At 38.4% G+C, this 18,284-nt stretch overlaps 2 protein-coding genes across 2 annotated transcripts in view; one reads left to right on the top strand and one right to left on the bottom strand.

Moving 5' to 3' along the window:
• LOC140952962 (14-3-3 protein zeta-like) overlaps positions 1-3,416 on the top strand; it is a 4,767-nt gene extending 1,351 nt beyond the window's left edge. Inside the window, exons 2-4 of the mRNA XM_073402427.1 lie at positions 467-767; positions 1,277-1,623; positions 3,003-3,416. Coding sequence (XP_073258528.1) covers positions 467-767; positions 1,277-1,623; positions 3,003-3,022 — 668 coding nt within the window. The 3' untranslated portion in view covers positions 3,023-3,416. The remainder of the gene's footprint in view (positions 1-466; positions 768-1,276; positions 1,624-3,002) is intronic.
• A 4,000-nt stretch (positions 3,417-7,416) lies between these two features.
• LOC140952961 (14-3-3 protein epsilon-like) lies at positions 7,417-17,101 on the bottom strand. Its single transcript, XM_073402426.1, has 4 exons — positions 16,935-17,101; positions 16,279-16,594; positions 11,926-12,266; positions 7,417-8,428 (listed from the first exon to the last, which is right to left on the bottom strand). The coding sequence occupies exons 1-4, from the start codon at positions 16,996-16,998 to the stop codon at positions 8,376-8,378; spliced, it is 774 nt and encodes a 257-aa protein (XP_073258527.1). The 5' UTR covers positions 16,999-17,101; the 3' UTR covers positions 7,417-8,375.
• Positions 17,102-18,284: the final 1,183 nt, after the last annotated feature.

Here is an 18,284-nt window from a genome sequence, read left to right as displayed (position 1 = left end):
TTTTAATGTCAAAATCAGCAGTGGAAAGCTGATGCTTTATTAGCTGTTGCCTTTTGTATTCATTACTGTTAAAAATTCTTAATCTCTTTTCCAGACCCCTTGTTAATTTTTGAATATATAGTCTCGTCATTACCTTCAAGAGTCACTTTATATCACTTTTGAAAATGTACGTTGAGTAGCATACGAAACGTCAAGTTTATAAAAATGCGAAAGCGCACAATTTTATCACCTCTGTTTGTGCTTTATTTTTTACCAGAATATTCTGCATTGTTTGCTTTTAGGCAGTCACGCGTGCACTTGATGACGTTCCAAACATTAAATGCGCGGACGTCCGAGAAATTAGACTTCCGTTTAATTTCAACCTCTAAAATAGCTGAAGTGAAATTCGCATATCCCGGCCATCGCCCTGTATAAGATTACTTCTTCTGGTTCTTGAACTTAAAGATAGCGTCGTCTTTTTTTCCAGATATGATGGAAGCCATGAAAAGCATAGTAGTTATGTCTCAAGTGCTAGAGACAGAAGAGCGCAATATGTTGTCGGTGGCCTACAAAAACGTCATAGGTGCGAGAAGGGCTGCGTGGAGAATATTCGCCGGCCTGGAGCAAAAGTATTCGGATAACGCCAAGCAAAGTGATATGGTCAAAGGGTACAAAGAAAAGATAGAGAAGGAAATCCATGAAATATCTGATGGTATTCTGGGCCTTTTAGATAAGTACTTGATCCCAAGCGCTGAGACGGACGAGTCAAAAGTATTCTTTTACAAAATGTAAGCAGTGTCAGTGATAAATCTTAGTTTTAGTTTTGCTTACTTGTCTGTGGTCTCTTGCAAATAGCTAGTATAGTTTTTATGTAGTCTATAAAATTTGCGGGAAAAGCGATCTGAAAATAACAGTAGCAAGTGGCTTGTAGTTATGGTGTGATTCCTTGTTTCAGAGATGTGGGGTTTAGAGGGGCTGAGGGCAATAAAAAAGGCTTGTTTTTTTTTCTCTTTCTCTCAAAGTTACCGCCCAACGTCTCTCTAGCACAGGTGAGATTGAAAAAGCAGCTTATATGGACGAATAAGTAAAAAGGGAATGTTTTGGACCTGATATTTAACCTTAATTTTCCTGAAGTTCAGTAGAAACTTACCCTGCGAGCAGAGGCTACATTTTCGCGGTATGAGCTGGCGTACTTTTCGCACGCCTGCTCATACCGCGAAAATGTAGCCTCTGCTCGCAGGGTAGTAGAAACTTAGCCTTGCATTGATTTTGTTTTACTTTATTTTATTTTTTGCAGGAAGGGCGATTACTACCGCTACATTACCGAGATAAATCAAGGCGATGCGGCTAGGAAAGAGCCGGCTGATAAAGCTCTTAAGGCTTACAAAGATGCCGAGGCTGTGGCCACTGGTCTCGCTACCACTCATCCTATTCGCCTTGGTCTGGCCCTTAACTTTTCCGTGTTCTATTATGAGATCCTAGAGAGCCCAGATGAAGCATGTCGGTTGGCCAAGAGAGCTTTTGATGACGCGGTCAGCGAGCTAGACGCCTCTAGCAATGAGACACAGTACAAGGAAAGCACCCTAATTATGCAGCTTTTGAGAGATAATTTAACGCTTTGGACTTCAGAAATGCAGGAAGAAGGTATGTTCGTGAATTTGGGAAAGGAATACGCACTTTATGTAGTAGCTCATAAGTACTTTATAAAAGTCATATTGATTTGTGTCACAGTCGTAGACTTCTGGAAGTTGGCGATTACCTTTCGTTTGTTTTCTCATGAAGTGGCCAGTAAAACAAGTATGTCGAGGCTTTCGTCAGCTTTTGAGGTTTCTTGCAGAGATGGGATACGAAATCGATATTGTGAGGCGTAATTATCATTAACGGCTTTCCGGTTTTCCCTTTAAACTCTACAATTCTGAGCGTTTAGTCAAGGACTGTGTTCATTTCAAAATCGCATTTCTTAACTCACTGCTCCTGACTGACAACAGTAACGGTCAAACATTTCTAAATATTATGTAAAACAGAAACATCAAACTTTTCTAATTTCTCGCTTTTTTGGCCGAGATGGGATCTTGATTACCTGGATGGTGTATAGTATTACCAAGTTGTACCGAGTGTTTTCTCATATTGACTCCCTGAAATAAACGCCTCTTCTCATTGGGAGCGGCGTTTATTCAAGGGCGGCGTTTTATCAAGTAATTAGAGAGATTAAGAGTCATGTTTACGGCAAACGTCAGATACAAGTTGAGAATTTCTCAGAATAGAAAATAAGCAGATAAAAACTATCCAGAACAATTCTTATGGATACAACTGGCGTGAAACTACTTATTTTTGTGTAGAAGTAATAAACAGTAAAGACAATTAAGGGGAAAACTTGGTCACGTGGTACAAATTCGCGTTTGCAGTTTGGCATAAATGTGATTATTATATAAACACCAATGAATTTCTCGCGAAAACTTGATATCTTCACATGTGAAAATAACATGTTATCTTCACATGTGTAAAAATATCACCGTTGCTATGGCTACATAATAAATCGCGCCTTTCACGCCAAAAAACTATTAAAGTGAAATGGTTTGGTAGTTCATTGGTGTTTATATAATAAATACAATATTACATGGTCGCTTGGAGATACGAAATTTCTCTTCTCGTGTTCAAAAAATATTTCACTCGTTCGCTCAGCTCACTCGTGAAATATTTTTCAACACTGGAAGAGAAATTTCGTATCTCCGCGCGGCCATGTTATAGCCTTTTATCTTTTAAATCTCTCTATTATCGTATTTATTCGAATAAGCACCCAACCTCGAATTAGCGCCCACCTCGAATAAGCGCCCACTCTTAAGGTCCAAAAATTTAATAAGCGCCCAGGGCGGTTAATCGAATAAAGACGGTAACTAGCGGTAAGGACTGGGAAGGGGTCTGGAAGCTAACAAGAACTTGGAATGTCACATACCTGTGAAAAAGTGAAACAAAAAATGACGGTTGCTTTAACACTAGTAAATAAAATCTGCTTTTCCTTTCAGGTGGTGATGATGACTTATGAGGGCGATGCGTGACCCCTTTTATAAAGTAAATGAATAAGAAACAATATAAGCAGTTTAATACACGAATTGTAAACAGTTTAGACTGTAGTTTATACGATAACTGGAGGTAACTGACCTGGCGCAAAAAAACAAGAACTGCTTTGAAATTTAAAAAAAAATTGTTTGAAGTGGACAAACTTTGTTGAGAGTCCTTTTTTGCATTCAGTGTGGCTAACTTGATTTATCATAACAAGACGGATGCCAAACGTATAGATCGAGTTAACGTCAATTTGTTTAACTACACACACTGTTAATGATACAGATTTGTGTATGAACTGTTATTCCCCGCCTGCAGAAAAATCAGTGGTACTTCTTAATTCATTCTAAAAACAATAAAAATAAACTAATTTTTTATCTGGTTGCGTCTACTGTCTGGAAAGTGGTTCTTAAAACCCGGCGAAAAGCGGTAGGGAGCTAGCTCAAGACCGAAAAACCTCAGTGCTTTGACTTTGAATTTCAAACGGTGGCCCACGTCAATATCGACGGTCGGTATACGCCACTTGCACATCTCCCATTTGCCCCCCAAACTTTTGCATAAACTTTGTTTTTCATTTCTCCTGGGTATTACAGCCGTCCCAAGAGAAATTGAAAACAATGTATTATGAGAGATGTGCAAGTGGCGTATAGAGTTTTAAAGTGATGACGTCATAAAAATTAAATTGATGAAAATATGGGATTTGTCGGGATATTCTGAACGGACAACATCCAAAAGGCCTAGTTACCAAAAACCAGCATTTCTGGGCAAATTGTCTCTGAAATACTAGCCCAGCTATCCTCCTCGCTACAGAGATGATTCCATAAAAATGAAACTCTTCTAAATCAACGTTATGAACAAAGGTATAAATTTAGAAGGATTTGTGTGCAGTCATCAGAGGATAACTGGGCTAATAACTCAGGGACAATTTACTGCGAAATGCTAGTTTTTAGCAAGTAGGCCTTTTGGATGTTGTTCTTTTGAAATATTCTGTCAAATCCCAAAATCACACAAATTTAATTTTGTTATGACGTCACACTTTAGGAATCTATATATAGTTCTTGGGGGTGGGGATGAGGACAACCTCGTGATCAGAGCAGGGGACTGTTTTCTTGGGACATTGTTCATGATGTTGTTTACAAAATTATAAACTTCTATGATCATATAGCTTCGAACACAGTCCCGTCGGTAATAAAATGGCTTTGTTGTGCCGATTCCACATTTAATCTGGATTCGACCTGACACGTTGGCCGGGGGTTGGGGGGAGGGGGGTACTCCGGTTTATTAACGAATGCATGCACCAAGGACTTAGTTTCCACGGGGCTTAGGAACTTGCGAATACGAGTGATGTTATGTAGATGAAAGAAGGCTGAGCTACAGAGCTTGCTAATATGAGTAGACATACTAAGCTGAGAATCAAACCAGGAACCTAAATTCCTGACAACCGGCTTTGTGTTCACAACAGACCCACCAACAGTTAGTTGTAATACTATTAATGTCAACCTTAGCTAGCTGTTGCTTGGTACCAAGGAGCAAAACTCAGTCTGATTCCACGGATCCTGGTGATGTGCAGTGCAAAACAAGGGAATTTATTAGGTCCTTAACGCATGGAGTTTCATGTGGAATTAAATACTAGTTATGCAATGCTTTCGAGTGGTATACCGTAAATATTCCACGAGCTCGAGTGACTTGATTTTTCTTATAGTATACACATGAGCCTTTAGGCGAGTGTGTATCCATGGTATGTCATAATATGTTGTGGTGCAATTTTTACCCCGGTTTTTAATTATCATCATTTAGTATTATTCGACACTAAACAGCGTTTCAGGCGAAAATGTGTTAACACCCTATTGTAGTTACCTCGGAAACCATGCCCTATTTCAGACCATAAAAGGCGAAAGCTATACTCGTTACCCGGCGGCACATACCTATAAGGCGTATTTCTCGCGTTGACTACTGCAATAGCCTTTTGTATTGTCTACCTGCCTCGCAGCTTAACAAGGTTCAGCGTGTTTTACACACTGCAGCAAGGCTTGTTTGCTGCGCTCCGCGCTTCAGCCATATTACACCACTGATGTATGAGCTACATTGGCTTCCGTTAAAGCAGCGCATTCATTTTAAGATTTTGTTATTTGCATTTAAGGCTATCCACGTATAGCCCCTACATACATTCAGAACTTAGTTTCTTTGAAATCGCAAGGCACATATAACCTCAGATCGTCAGGTTGGATTTTGCTAGCATCGTCAACATTTAGAACTAAGATCACACTAGGCGATAGGTAATTCAAGGTGGCTGCGCCCAAGTTATGGTATGCTCTTCCGCGTGAGCTTCGCGATATTCCAAGCTTGCATACTTTTAAGAGCAATCTTAAGACGTATCTTTTTAAGTTTGCTTATGGTTGAATGAATTTTAATTGTTACACATCGATATTTTAGATTTTTAAGGCGGAAGTGTATATATTTTTATTGTTTTGCTTATTGTAAATAGGTTTGTAGTTTGTAATGCGCATTTGATCATTTTTATGAATACCTACGCAATATAAGTGATTAAATTATTATTATTATTATTATTATTATTATTATTATTATTATTATTATTATCACCTGGTGTGCATAACATTGCGACTTCAAAGGTGGTTTTGATTTTCACCAGCCGCCTAAAAAGAGGTAATTATGGCCCCTTTTGAAGTCCAAATGCTTTTAATAGCCATTTTGATAATTCTACCTGGCTAAAAAGGATGATTGTCTTGAAACTCGCCTCAGTCCTCTCGCGCAAAATGATCATTTGAAGCCAAAATTATCTTTTTGTTGTCGTTTTGCTTTGAAACGAGAACGGTGATCCCAATTTTACTCGTTATGGCCACACAAAAATATATACAGTATTACGGAGAAAAAAATCTGGATAGTAAAAGTTGTATTTTTTTTAAAATATGAATGACGCGAATTTCCGCATTTAGTTTCGAACACTGCGCGCAACTAGGGAAAAAAACACTCAGGCACACAGGTCGAAAAAACAAGTACGGTGACCGCATCTTTTTAGTGCAGTTTTTTAATGTCCTATAAATGGCTGACTTCTGTAACAAGTTTGTAGAAAATCTGGATAGTACATCAGTTTCAAGGGAATTACCTTAAATTGCCAATAAGTACCCCAAAATAAAAGAACTTCTTCGGCCAGACTTCAAAATTGGCGGGTGTTTACTGTGACGAGCTAAATTTACGATAAGGAAGAGAAGGGAAAAGCTGGAAAGAATTGCGTTCTGCTATTTACATGAGCAAACCGGTTGGTTCACGGTTTGGGCAAATGGTAAACAAAAATTAGGACTGGTAAGTTTCGTCCCAAATCGCGTTTACCATTTGTACAAATCAGTTCCATTCAACGAAATAGGTCGCAAAAGCCTGAAACTGGTATGGCCTTGACAAAATGGGACACGAATTACCGTTTGGAACATTCCATCCGGAAAAACAGTACGACTCTTTCTGGTGTTCCGTTGCTCCCTGAAAGTTTCCGCTGGAAAGACCCCAAAAAGGTGTGTTTCATTTACTTTCCAACCGGATTTTCCAGAAACATTTTGTAAATGGCAAACAACCACAGAAAGAACTGAGTTTGACGACAATCAGGTATAAAAAGGATGTAGAGGACTCGGAGGGGGAGGGGGGGGGGGGCGGTACTTCCTTACAAGAGGCAAATGGGGATGTGCCGCTGGATGGTGTCGCATTTTCACGACTGGATTGACTATAATGGCGTTGCATTTTCCGTACAGTTACCAGGGTGGGGTCGCACATTTTCGGATTTTTGGGGGTAAGAAAGTTCTTCATATTTACGGTTAGCAAACGTACCAGAATGTTTGTACTGTAGATGAAAAGTAAATTGTTCTTCATTCAATCTAAAAGATGGATAAGTTCGTAAAATCAGAAAGTGACTAAGTTGGGATCGCTAAAATTACTTATTTTCCCACAAGTGACTAAGATGGGGTCTATTATTGGCCACAAAATAGACTATAATGGGGTGGGGGCTCTAAGAGGCCAGCGTAACCCAAGTACCCCCCCCCCCCCCGGGGGTAGAGGAGCCCTCTAGCAACCACCAAGCTATACAAGAAAGGTCACCTCACATCATTTGAGCTTTGAATTGGCCAAAGGTGGAGCGAAGTGTGAGAAGTAGCTTGCACTGGCTATTTGATCTCAGGGCAAGCTTTTGCTGCAAAAATGTTTTTCACGAAAACAACGTTAATGATATTTGAACGAATTGAACGGGAGAGAGAGGGGAGGCCAGAACCAAATACAAGAAACTAGTCTGAACGGGATAAAAAGGTACAAAATCACAACATCAACTTTGCGTTAAAATACAACAATAACAACAATAACAAATTAGACAAATCATGATTCTATACGTACATAATTTCTTTATTAATACTGTTTCAACACGTTTCGGGACAACCGATCCGTATAAAATTGCATCTGACTTGTCAGTGCACTGAGTTTCTTCCGTTTTTAACCCTCTAAACCCTAATATCAAAATTCAGACTCCCATTTGGTGTCCCTATACGTTTCTTATAAAAGTAGTGACGAGAAGTTATTAAAGTGTCAACCTATTATATCTTGTGTGATCATCTCCTTAACTCTCATCACCAATCTGTTTTATAAAGCACTGATATTAAAAGGAGAATTTTGATACTGATCACTCTCAGGGCTTAAAGGGTTAAGGGGCTATGTCACGAAGATATTGCTGTTTTAGGTCAGTTCTAGGCTAAAGTTATGACTTACATGTAGTGTCTTTAGTACCCGTATACAAAATGCTCCGGCAGAGTTTAAAAAAAGATATCAAACAACTTTCATCAGGGAGCACTAACTGTAATAATTTTTACGGTGATTTTTGTAGGCATAGCACTTAAATTCAAGTTTCAGTCCATATCCATCCTTGCCATCTGTTGCAACAATTGATGGAAAACAGTTTGAATGTCAAAAATTAATATAGTCTTAAATAACAAAACTAGAACATCATTAAGAAATTCAGTTGATCCAAAGACAAGTTTTAGCCTATAAAAAGATGGAAAATAGCGTGACGTTGCCCCTTTAAACAGTACCACTTGGTTTACAACAACCACTTTGGTCTCGTAATACAATAATTAATTTATAACCTTGCAAGTCAAGGGAAAAACATGAATAATTCCTTCCACTGTTTGTTAGACTGACAAAGGGAAACAGCAATAATAAAGAAGTCTTTTGGCATTACGCTAAATCAACATAACAAGCTTTACAATAATTATTGTGGCAATGGCTGTTCTGGCAGAAGGACGAACGTCTAGATTATTTTTGTCATAAAACCTTTAAGAATTGTGTCTTTACTTGTCTTCTTCAACTTCAAGATCTTCAACATTTGTACTGTTTTCCGGCTCTGAAAGTTAAAAATAAAAAACGTTTGAACAGGACTTTTTCATAGCTCCTTTATTATGGCATTTTCCCATTTGAAAGGCCAGTGTAAGCAGGTTATATTTTGATGCAATCAAATTGCTTTCAATTTGAGTGTGTAGGGGCAATTTCCTAAGGATTTTAAGTGGTGAAATGGGAAGAACATCAAACCCACTCTTCTGGCTAATCTTCTGCTCTGGTTCCCACAATAGACTTAAATAAAATATAGGGAGGGTATGACCCCAGGGGTAGTAGTAGCCGCTCATTTTGTGGCTCATAAATAAAATGCGCCGGAAACTTGTTTAATTTATGCTAAACATATTCAGGCAAGTATTGGTAATGATTTCACAACACCATAAGGAGGCGTGTTGATGTCCATTTGACAGTTTAGCAAGCCCATTGTGCTTTGGACATAAACTTACCATTTTAAAATTGGAGCTTGAGCGATAAGGTTGTCCTAAGTATGTTTTCAAACACAAATTTAATATTAAAGTAGATTCGACTCCTAAAATTCAGTTAAATTGCGCACAACAAGATCTCAGCTCCACTTCCTTCATTTCCTCTACAACACTTTCCTTATGTACAGTTAACTCCACACCTCCAGCAACATAACTAACAACAGTACACACCCTTACAAAACTTGCTGAAATGCACAATCTACACACTGAGGATAATTCATGTACAGCATCGCAACATAAACTAGACATACGTATCTCGCAATAACCCTCTCAAAAACTCGGTTTTTTAGTAGTGCCACTCAACTTAAGCCCTGTCTGGTAGGGTTAGGAACTGGAAGGGTAACCCACCGCGAATATCGTCATGAAGGTCCCTACTTTGTTCTTTCTTTTCTTCGTCTTCTTTTTTGCTTATTATGTGGTGTTATTTTTAAAAGGGAATTGAAAAGCATACTAAGCATTATTTCGGCCACTGGATTTACAAAAAAAACACCAACACGGCAGTACAGTTCCCGTGAAAATAGATCTTTTCACGGTTTTTCAACTTTTGACATGGACAAGATAGGGAAAATCCGTATGCAAATCACCTACCCAATCACTTACTTTCCATCGAACTGAAATATCCTGACTGTTTTACCACTTTTCGATTTGCTTCATTTCATTTTATATTATTTTGTGCAAGCTGAGTTCTTTCATGTGCATTTAAGCACGCAGGATTTCAAGAAAAATCTTCAAGAGCTTCTAAAATATCTAAAGCAGCAAAATCTTTCAACTGTCTCACTTGTTCCAGCTATGCAAGAGATACAGGGTAACATGGATGAGGTGCTTTCTCCAAACGATCTTCAGAAGATGACAATCTAAGCGATACTGTGAGTTGAATTAATTACCAGAACACAACCGGAAGAAATAATCAGCACTGTTCCCGACTTAACATCAAGCATGCAAGATTCTTCAACAGCAATGGCTATATTCTCCACTCTCCTAAACCCTTCTTTGAAACCCCTGATTTAAAGCAGGTGGCTATCTTACAAAAACCTGAGAAAGTAAGCTCAACTCCACAACCACTCTTAAATCCTACTTTCTTGACCCCTCCTCCTACAGTAGAAACCCCACCACAAGCCACGAAAAGCAAAAGATGTCAGATTCAAATTTGTAAATTATTTGGATGATGTAAATGGTATTCATGGCAAACAGAAGAAATGAACTAAGCATAAGAAATTTCGAGTCAAACCTTAGTACTCCATGGGCGAAGATGATGATGATGATTGATTTTTTATTGTTGTAATGTGATGAAAGTTGAAATAAAGAGTTTTTTTTCTCGAATTTGTGTAGGATTGGTTTGGTAGTACAGAGGAGAACGAAGAGGACAATTGACTTTTTTATCGTTGTAATGTAGTGAAGGTAAAAATAAAGACTGTTCATGTCAAAATTGTGTGTGTTAAGTTTTATAGAATAAGTTTAGTTGCACCCTCATGACTATGCACAATTTGTGCACCAAGAATCAGTTAACTGGAATTTAAGCGGCAGGAAATAGAACGTGCATAATTACCCTTATACCTGCATTCATGCCCAACTTTATTTTCCCACCAAAGACCCGGGCTACGAATATCATACATTACAACCTACAAATTAAAAATTATGCTTTGTCCACAGTTAACTGAAGTTTAAGAGTCGAATCTACTTGAATATTTGTGTTTGAGAACATACTTAGGACAACCTTATTGCTCAAGATCCAATTTTACAATGGTAAGTTTATGTTCAAAGTACAATGGGCTTGCTAAACTGTCAAATAAAATGGACATCAACACGCCTCCTTATGGTGTCGTGATGTCATTAACAATACTTGCCTGAACATGAATAGCATAAATTAACAGGGTTCGTACTCTTTTGTGCTCTTCAAATTCTGTGACTTTCCATGACTTTTTCCATGACCTTTTCAAGTTTTCCAAGACCTTATGTTTAGTTGTCACTTTCACAAATTTTCAAAATTTCCCTTGTTTGGGGGTATTTTTTAACCTTAAACAGTTCAACAGACACAAACTCTGATGTCCATCAACATGCTGTTTGTGATGTTTAATTACTCCTCTCTATCTTGCATTGTCCTTGCTATGTCACTTGCAGTAACTAAACTAAAAAACAAAACTTTAATTTTCCATGACTCTCACGGACCAACAATCACATTCAGGCCTGGAAAATGAAATTCTTTAATTCCATGACTTTCCAGGTTTTCCATGACCTGTAAGAACCCTGATTAAATAAGTTTCCCATGCATTTTATTCGTGAGCCACAATTTGGCTGGTACTTAAAACAGCCTAAAATGAGCAGCTACCACTATTCGTGGGCTAGCTGAATTCTGCCTACAATGAGCAGCATCTTATTTCTCAAAAAGATTTTTAAAATTTCACAAACTTAAAATATATTCAAATCATTGACAATCATAAGAAATAATGGACAAAATCGAGGAAATGCAAACTGATGAAAGGAAAGGGTTACAGTAACCTGCGAATACAGCTGTCTCTCCTTACACCTATCCACTAGAGAAGTTTTGCAGAAAAGACCTCTGCAAGTCAGTGACAAAAATTCCATACTGATGACTAACTCAATGTTTACACTATTAACCCTGTAGTCATGGGGTGCCAAAGGTAAATTTGTTTGACTTGATAATTCTCCTGGTTGATTATGGTACATGTAAGTTTTGTGTTCTTCTAGAAAAAGCTCCAGCAAAACTCAAATGCTTCTTCTAAAGAAGAATATATTTCACAAATATTGACTGTTTTGTAGTAGATTCATTGCATTTACGTTTGACCTTTGTGGCCTTCTGTCTTTTGTCTGTCATTCAAAAACAATACACAACAAAACTACGTTTACCAATCAGAGCTTGTGACCAGATTCCAGACAAATTTTACATCATCAATATGGAATTTGTCGTCGCGGCGCAGACATCCTTCCTCTGAATGTCCCTAGCAACGGGGAGCAAAGAGAGACAGCTGTATTTGCAGGCTAGGATTGCAGCAGTGTTGCAACTCACCTTCCCCTTGTGTATCTGAAGTCCAAAGTGTCAAGTTATCTCTAAGAAGCTGCATAATCAGTGTGCTGTCTTTGTAAGAATCTTCATTAAGTGAATCAAGGTTGGCAATAGCCTCATCAAAAGCTTGTTTGGCCAATTTACAGGCCTGTGGTGGTGAGTTAAGGATCTCGTAATAGAAGACTGAAAAATTGAGGGCCAAACCCAGACGGATAGCATGAGTGGCTTCTAAATCTTTTGCTAAATCAGTGGCGTCCTTGTATGCCACAAGTGCCTTCTCTGCAGCCTCTTTTTTTTCTTTGTCTGTACTAAATTCAGCCATATATCTTTGGTAATCGCCTTTCCTGCAAAGTTAAAACCATCATCAGTGCCAGCACATACATGAATTTTGAATTTTATGTGGGATACTTGGCACCTCACACCATTAGCGAACTAAATGAATGATCACCCTGACCACCAAAATCCTACCACAGGGTTCATACAAAAATTTGCAATAATTATTTTTTAAGGACATATCAAGGACTTTTAATGGACCACATTACACTTTCAAGGCCCACCTACCACAAACTTAATTTATATATAATAAACTATTCACAATCAATCCCACTGACCTGCAGGTAGCAAACTAATTGAGGCAGGTCAGTCTCACAAGAAAAACCTTTTTTTTCTTTTTTTTTTGGTCCTTTTTTTTTGCGTAAAACCCAATTTTCCTTTTTGACAGACTTAAAATATACCAGTGGACTAATATTCAGAGTCTCATCTGATATAACGGGTCACACGTAAGCAAGTTCAAACCCTGGGCAAGCTAAAAATAATCATTATTTATTCTATATTTATATGGAAATTTAAACCACCCCACTGCTCATGAAAAAGATACTAGTAGCGCAAATACACATAAAGACATTGAGAATTGATAGAATAACAGTGCAAGTTAATGCTCATGAGCGTGAGAAGCTTATACCAAGGGTTCCCTCATAAGGATACGTGAGTGAATAGAGACCTTAAGATCCACGTTGGTCATTTTACTGCATACGACAGACTGCGGTTTGTGGTTAGCGGTTTCACGTCACCTGTCTGCCCACATTTGGGACTTACAGTACCACTCAAAAGTAAATTGAGAGACGTGAGACTCGATTCTCGAAACTTTCGAGGATAGAGTCTTGCATCTAGAGGATTGAGTCTGGAGTTTCGAGGATCGAGGATCGAGTTTTAAATTTCGAGTCGAGAAAGCGCTCCCTCTAAAAGTGTACACTTACCTTTCATTCTAAAAATCACAGCTCCGTGCATTGGGTGAGACTTGTTCACTTTTGCATAAGCGAAGCTCACGTTTTGAAGGCGAAAATGTTTGCTTCTGGTCTCTTGCTAATAGTCCTTTTGAAACTTGCTTTTTAGAAGTGAAGGCAGGCAAGATACATATATGTAATAGCTTTCAAAAAGTAAACAACAAAGAAACAACCCCGTACTAGAAACCACCATATTAACATCACTCGTGCACAGCATACAGCCGTAATTCTTTTTGACTTTCCATCGTTCTTACGTCAGTCTAGTGGTAAAAAGAGCCTCTGTTTGAAAGCGAACAATAACTAACCGACTCTGTAGATAAATGTACTCAAACCAAATTTTTCAACCATAAATCTTCTTTAGTCGTTCCAAAACAAGATCACAGCTTCACACGCTTCGATCTGAAAACTAGATCTTATCTATCTCACAAATCGATACCAGGAGGTCTGTCTGTCTGTCAAACTCCGAATCACGTGACAACTACTTTTCCAATTTTTTGCAGAGTGCCTGTGCTCGTGCATTCCTTGTCACTTTCTGTCATTTGAACAAAACGAGTTTGGACCTTTTTTTCAATATTCAAATGATCATGTGTTAAAATCTCGCCTCAGCAAACAAAGTTTCCGGTGACATCAGCTAGATTTGCATAAAAGCCAGTTTTATAATTCACGGAGTCGCTGAGCCGTGTTTTCGAATGAACATGGCGAATGAAAGGTTACATAAATAATTTATGTAACCTAATTATTATGTGAAATTGACTAATGAAAAATTTAATAACTCAAATGCTCGTGAAAAAGTCGCTTTTTGTTACAAATAAAGTTTTCCGTGAAATTATTGTGTGACTAATCGTAGATTTGCCTATTTACAAACAGTAACAGTGTGACAAGCCATGGTATCGACTAAACGGGCACGTGAAAAATCGCTTTCTAGAACAAACGTAGTTTCTCATGGCTTTATGAACATTATTACATACACCAAATGCGCGACAAGCCCCGGAATTGCCAAGTTTTCAAATTATCAAGTGAAAGGCTACATGTCCTAAGCCGCCTTTACACAAAAGAAGTTAAAGCTTGCCAAACAAGCAAATTTAACAACTCAAATGTTGTAATCTTCATCAAGATTTGCATAAAACCATGACAACCTTAATTCACAGAATGAATTGCCGAGCGGCACTGCTCATCTGCGAAAATCTCAGAACATGGCAAGCAAAGGCTACATACACTGTACATGCAGGATAAATCTTCGAAAATGAAAACATCGTTTTACACTTAATGAAAGCTTGCCGAACCCCGACAATTCAAACAGTTACAGAACACCGCACAGCAAGCACTGATCGACGGTGCGAATATCTGAATGGCTACGTGACTGTACAACATTGTTCTTTCGGAAAACCTAGCTTCTTGGATCCTCGAAACTTGAGACTCGATCCTCGCATCTCGAAACTCGAAGCGTTCGAGCTTCGAGATGTGAGGATCGAGTCTCGAGTTTTGAGTGTCTACCTACTTTTGAGCGGTACTGTAAGATTCACAGGTGGTAGCTCGTGGCTGCCATGTTTGCTTTCATTCATCCACTTACTCCTATTTAGGCTGAGAAATTGTCTTATAAATTAGAAGAGTTTCTTCTCAAATGTAGGATTGTGATGTTTTAGGGTGCAGAAAACCTTGCAGTAAATCACTTTTTTCTGGAGCGTGGTCTAGACCTACAAACATGAACCTCAAACTGCAAACCTGACAGCAAGGCCCTGGTAATGTGACTTTTTGAAATTCACGATTCCCCAAAATGCCAAAAAACCTCAATCTTGAGGTCTCTAATGTAAAACTCAGGCGCCCCTCAGCCAAAACAAAATTATTAACATGCAACTTTCGCATAAGGTAGTATGCTTGGATCTAGAGCTGACCTCTGTTAACGAAAAGGGGGTTATAATTAATGCGTTTGTATATTGAAAGACCTGTACAATCAATGATTGACTAAAACTTTTGAATAATAAAAAGATGATATTACTGATTGAATTATGCAAGTTTTCCAAATGCCATCGGCCCTATTGTTTGTTTTCACTGTCACACCAACAAAAATTGAAATCTAAACTTTTCAATAGATAAAATCGAGAAACAGGGAAATGAGAGAAGGTTGATATGTAAAGGCCCTTGCCAAGATTCAGGTCAGCGCAATTTTTCAAATGTTAATATTAGGAGAAATGATTTACCCAAATTCAAAGAGCTTTGTAGGAGACACCATGTTGGATAGGCACTAACATAGTGGCCAGAAATTAACCGAAACATCTGTATATTATGGGGGCCAAGAGAGCTGATGTGTAGGTTAAAAAAGTGACTTATTTTGGGGGATTTTGCCATCAGAACGGTTATTGTATTAGAAAAAGTATTGCTTTAATGTTTATGAGTGCCTTGAGAGACGAATTCATGCTTTCGTAGGAAAACTCTGCGACAGGTGTTTCGGTTAATTTCTGGCCACTATGTTGGTGCCTATCCAACATGGTGTCTCCCACAAAACTCTTTAAATTTGGGTAAATCATTTCTGCTAATGTTAGCATTTGAAAAATTATAAATGCTACAACATGCAAAGGCTTAGAAATTAAAGATATTCTATCACAAAACGAAGCAGCCTTTCAAAGTTAAATAGTGTATCAACAATTACGTTTTAGCTGCTCTAATACTTCATCGACAAAATAAACTGTTTAGTGTTAAATTTTACATCTATTTGAAGAAGCACTAAATAATTAATGGATGGCGTTGTAAGGAAAGCTTTCCCTAACTTATTTCATTTAGTCACTGGATACTGGGCACAATAACCAGACAGAAAAAATATATAGGAAAAAACGGAACATTCCTACAACGGGTAAACCCTACAACGTTCTCGTTCTGATAAAGTACTTGAACGCAAGTTAACACTTTTCAAAAGGGTAGATGTAAAAAGAATAACAAATGCCTAGGGGCTCTCGACAGGTCAGGGGCCTGCTATTTTCTCCACCAAAACAGTTTTTAATGACGGAATAAAAGTAGCAAAATATGTTAAATATTAAAATAAAAAGTCTAACTATGGGCTGTACAGTACTGTACTTACATTTTATTGTAAAAGACCTTCGACTCTGTATCGACCGCCATGGGGACGAGTGTTTTCTCTAGCAACTTTAAAATATCCTCGCAAATTTCTCGTAATTCCTTTTCAACTTTTTGTCTGTATTCTTTGATTGATTGTAGTTTATTTGGGGATTTTTCGTCATGGGACTCTTCTTGGTTTTTTTCTACACTTGACAGAACGCGCCAAGAAGCTCTTCTTGCACCAATAACGTTTTTGAAGGCTACAGACAACAAATTGCGTTCCTCTACGGTGAGAGGTTCTCCGGCATTGACCACTTTCTTCATTTCTTTTACCATTTCTGAAAAAGGCAGTAGACACGGCCTTTCACATCCGTCAAACACGTAATAGATATTGCTATGGATTATACATAGCGACAGCATACTGAGGTAAACAAAGATGTCATCCAATGTTTTGAAATATATACCTGGCCGTGCAATACCAACAAATGTCAAACTACCCCGAAATCGGGGGCTAACTTTAATCAAGAAGATTTCGCTATTCCCAAGAGAAATAATTTTCATTAATGCACAATAAAAACAGATGAAATTGTAGGACACTGGCCAGTTAAACAGCAAAGCCCGAGATCCAAAAACTAGCTTAACTCAGCTCAACTCTGCATTCTAACAGAACACACATACCCTCGTAACGTTCTGCCTGCTCCGCTAACTTGGCCATGTAAATACTTTTATCCTTCTCCGTCATCTCGATGGTCAAGATTATAGAAGATATCTAACGATGACAGTGTTAAACCCGAAAGTAAAGAAACAAGATGGAGGGGGAAACGGGGCGCGGTAAGCGGAACGAAAACCACCACGTGATCCATGACGTACAAGTCGTCGGGGCAACCAACATGGCTGCTTTTCGCTCTCAGTATCCTAATGAAAGCACGTGTGAGGCGCACCTCAAACCATCAAGCCTCTGGGAATGAACAAACGTGACAAAGAATAATCATTGTGTGATCTTTCTCTTTTTTTCGGTTTATTTTTCTTAGCAGCCATACTTTACCATGTCATAGTATGTAACTTCCTTTTATTATTTTACAGTAGTACACTACGGTATTCTGTATATTCGTGGTTTTTCCTAATAAACCTGATCGACGAAAACTCATGGAAGACTGGTATTGGCCAGTCGAAATATTGTATACCTCAGCCTTTTTCACGTTGTTTCATCAGTGTTTTAGCCATGTTTTGTTGTTGTTTTTTGTTGTTGTTTTGTTCTTTGTTTTCTTAGTTTTGTTTAACGCACGTCAATATCGTTACTTTAGCACCTTTTCTCTTCGTATAATTACTTTTCACGACGATTATTGTCTATGCCAACTAGCTTAACGTGGCAGTGACCAACCCGAAATCATTAGCTACTTTGGGCACTGCGCACGTCTTAATTCCTATTTCTCAGTTGTTATCTTTATTTCTGACATTGTTCCGTAAGGTACTTATACAAATTAAAATTTCAATGTAATCAATATCTAAATAGTGCAAAAACAATAAAATCTGAAAAATCTGTTTGCAGTAGTCTTTTTTACTATTATTCTGTTATAATCGGTTGTACGTAATTTAAAAGAAGGATAACCATTACTGGAAACATTAGGGCGGTGCAGTAGACAGCGTATGGACGTAGTAGTAGACTGCTTGCTGGGTTCTTGCTTGGCCTTTTCTCTTAGACCTGTCGAGTTCTTAGACGGAGTGAGCGCGTACATACTACAAACGCTTTTAGCCAAACTCAGGGCTCGCGCGTCCTACTCCAGAGTCTTTGAAGAAAATAAGAGACCGTGCTCAGAGTCTGACGTAGTAGCAACCTCAGTGATTTTCTAGTTGGAGCCAGACTTCAGCGCAACCTTACCGACAACCCAACCAACCTCGGGGCTCATACCCTGTGGAAAGAAACTGTTTTACTTCCAGGCTTAGCTAGGGGGCGACCATTTGACCTTTGATGGGGGAAGGGGGGTATGGGTGATTTGATTTGGATAAAAAATTTTTTCCCAAACCTCT

The sequence above is a fragment of the Porites lutea genome, chromosome 11, assembly GCF_958299795.1.
Source record: "Porites lutea chromosome 11, jaPorLute2.1, whole genome shotgun sequence".
Lineage (NCBI taxonomy): Eukaryota > Metazoa > Cnidaria > Anthozoa > Scleractinia > Poritidae > Porites > Porites lutea.
Note: the sequence above shows the minus strand (reverse complement) of the source record. Positions and strands in the feature narration are given on the sequence as shown.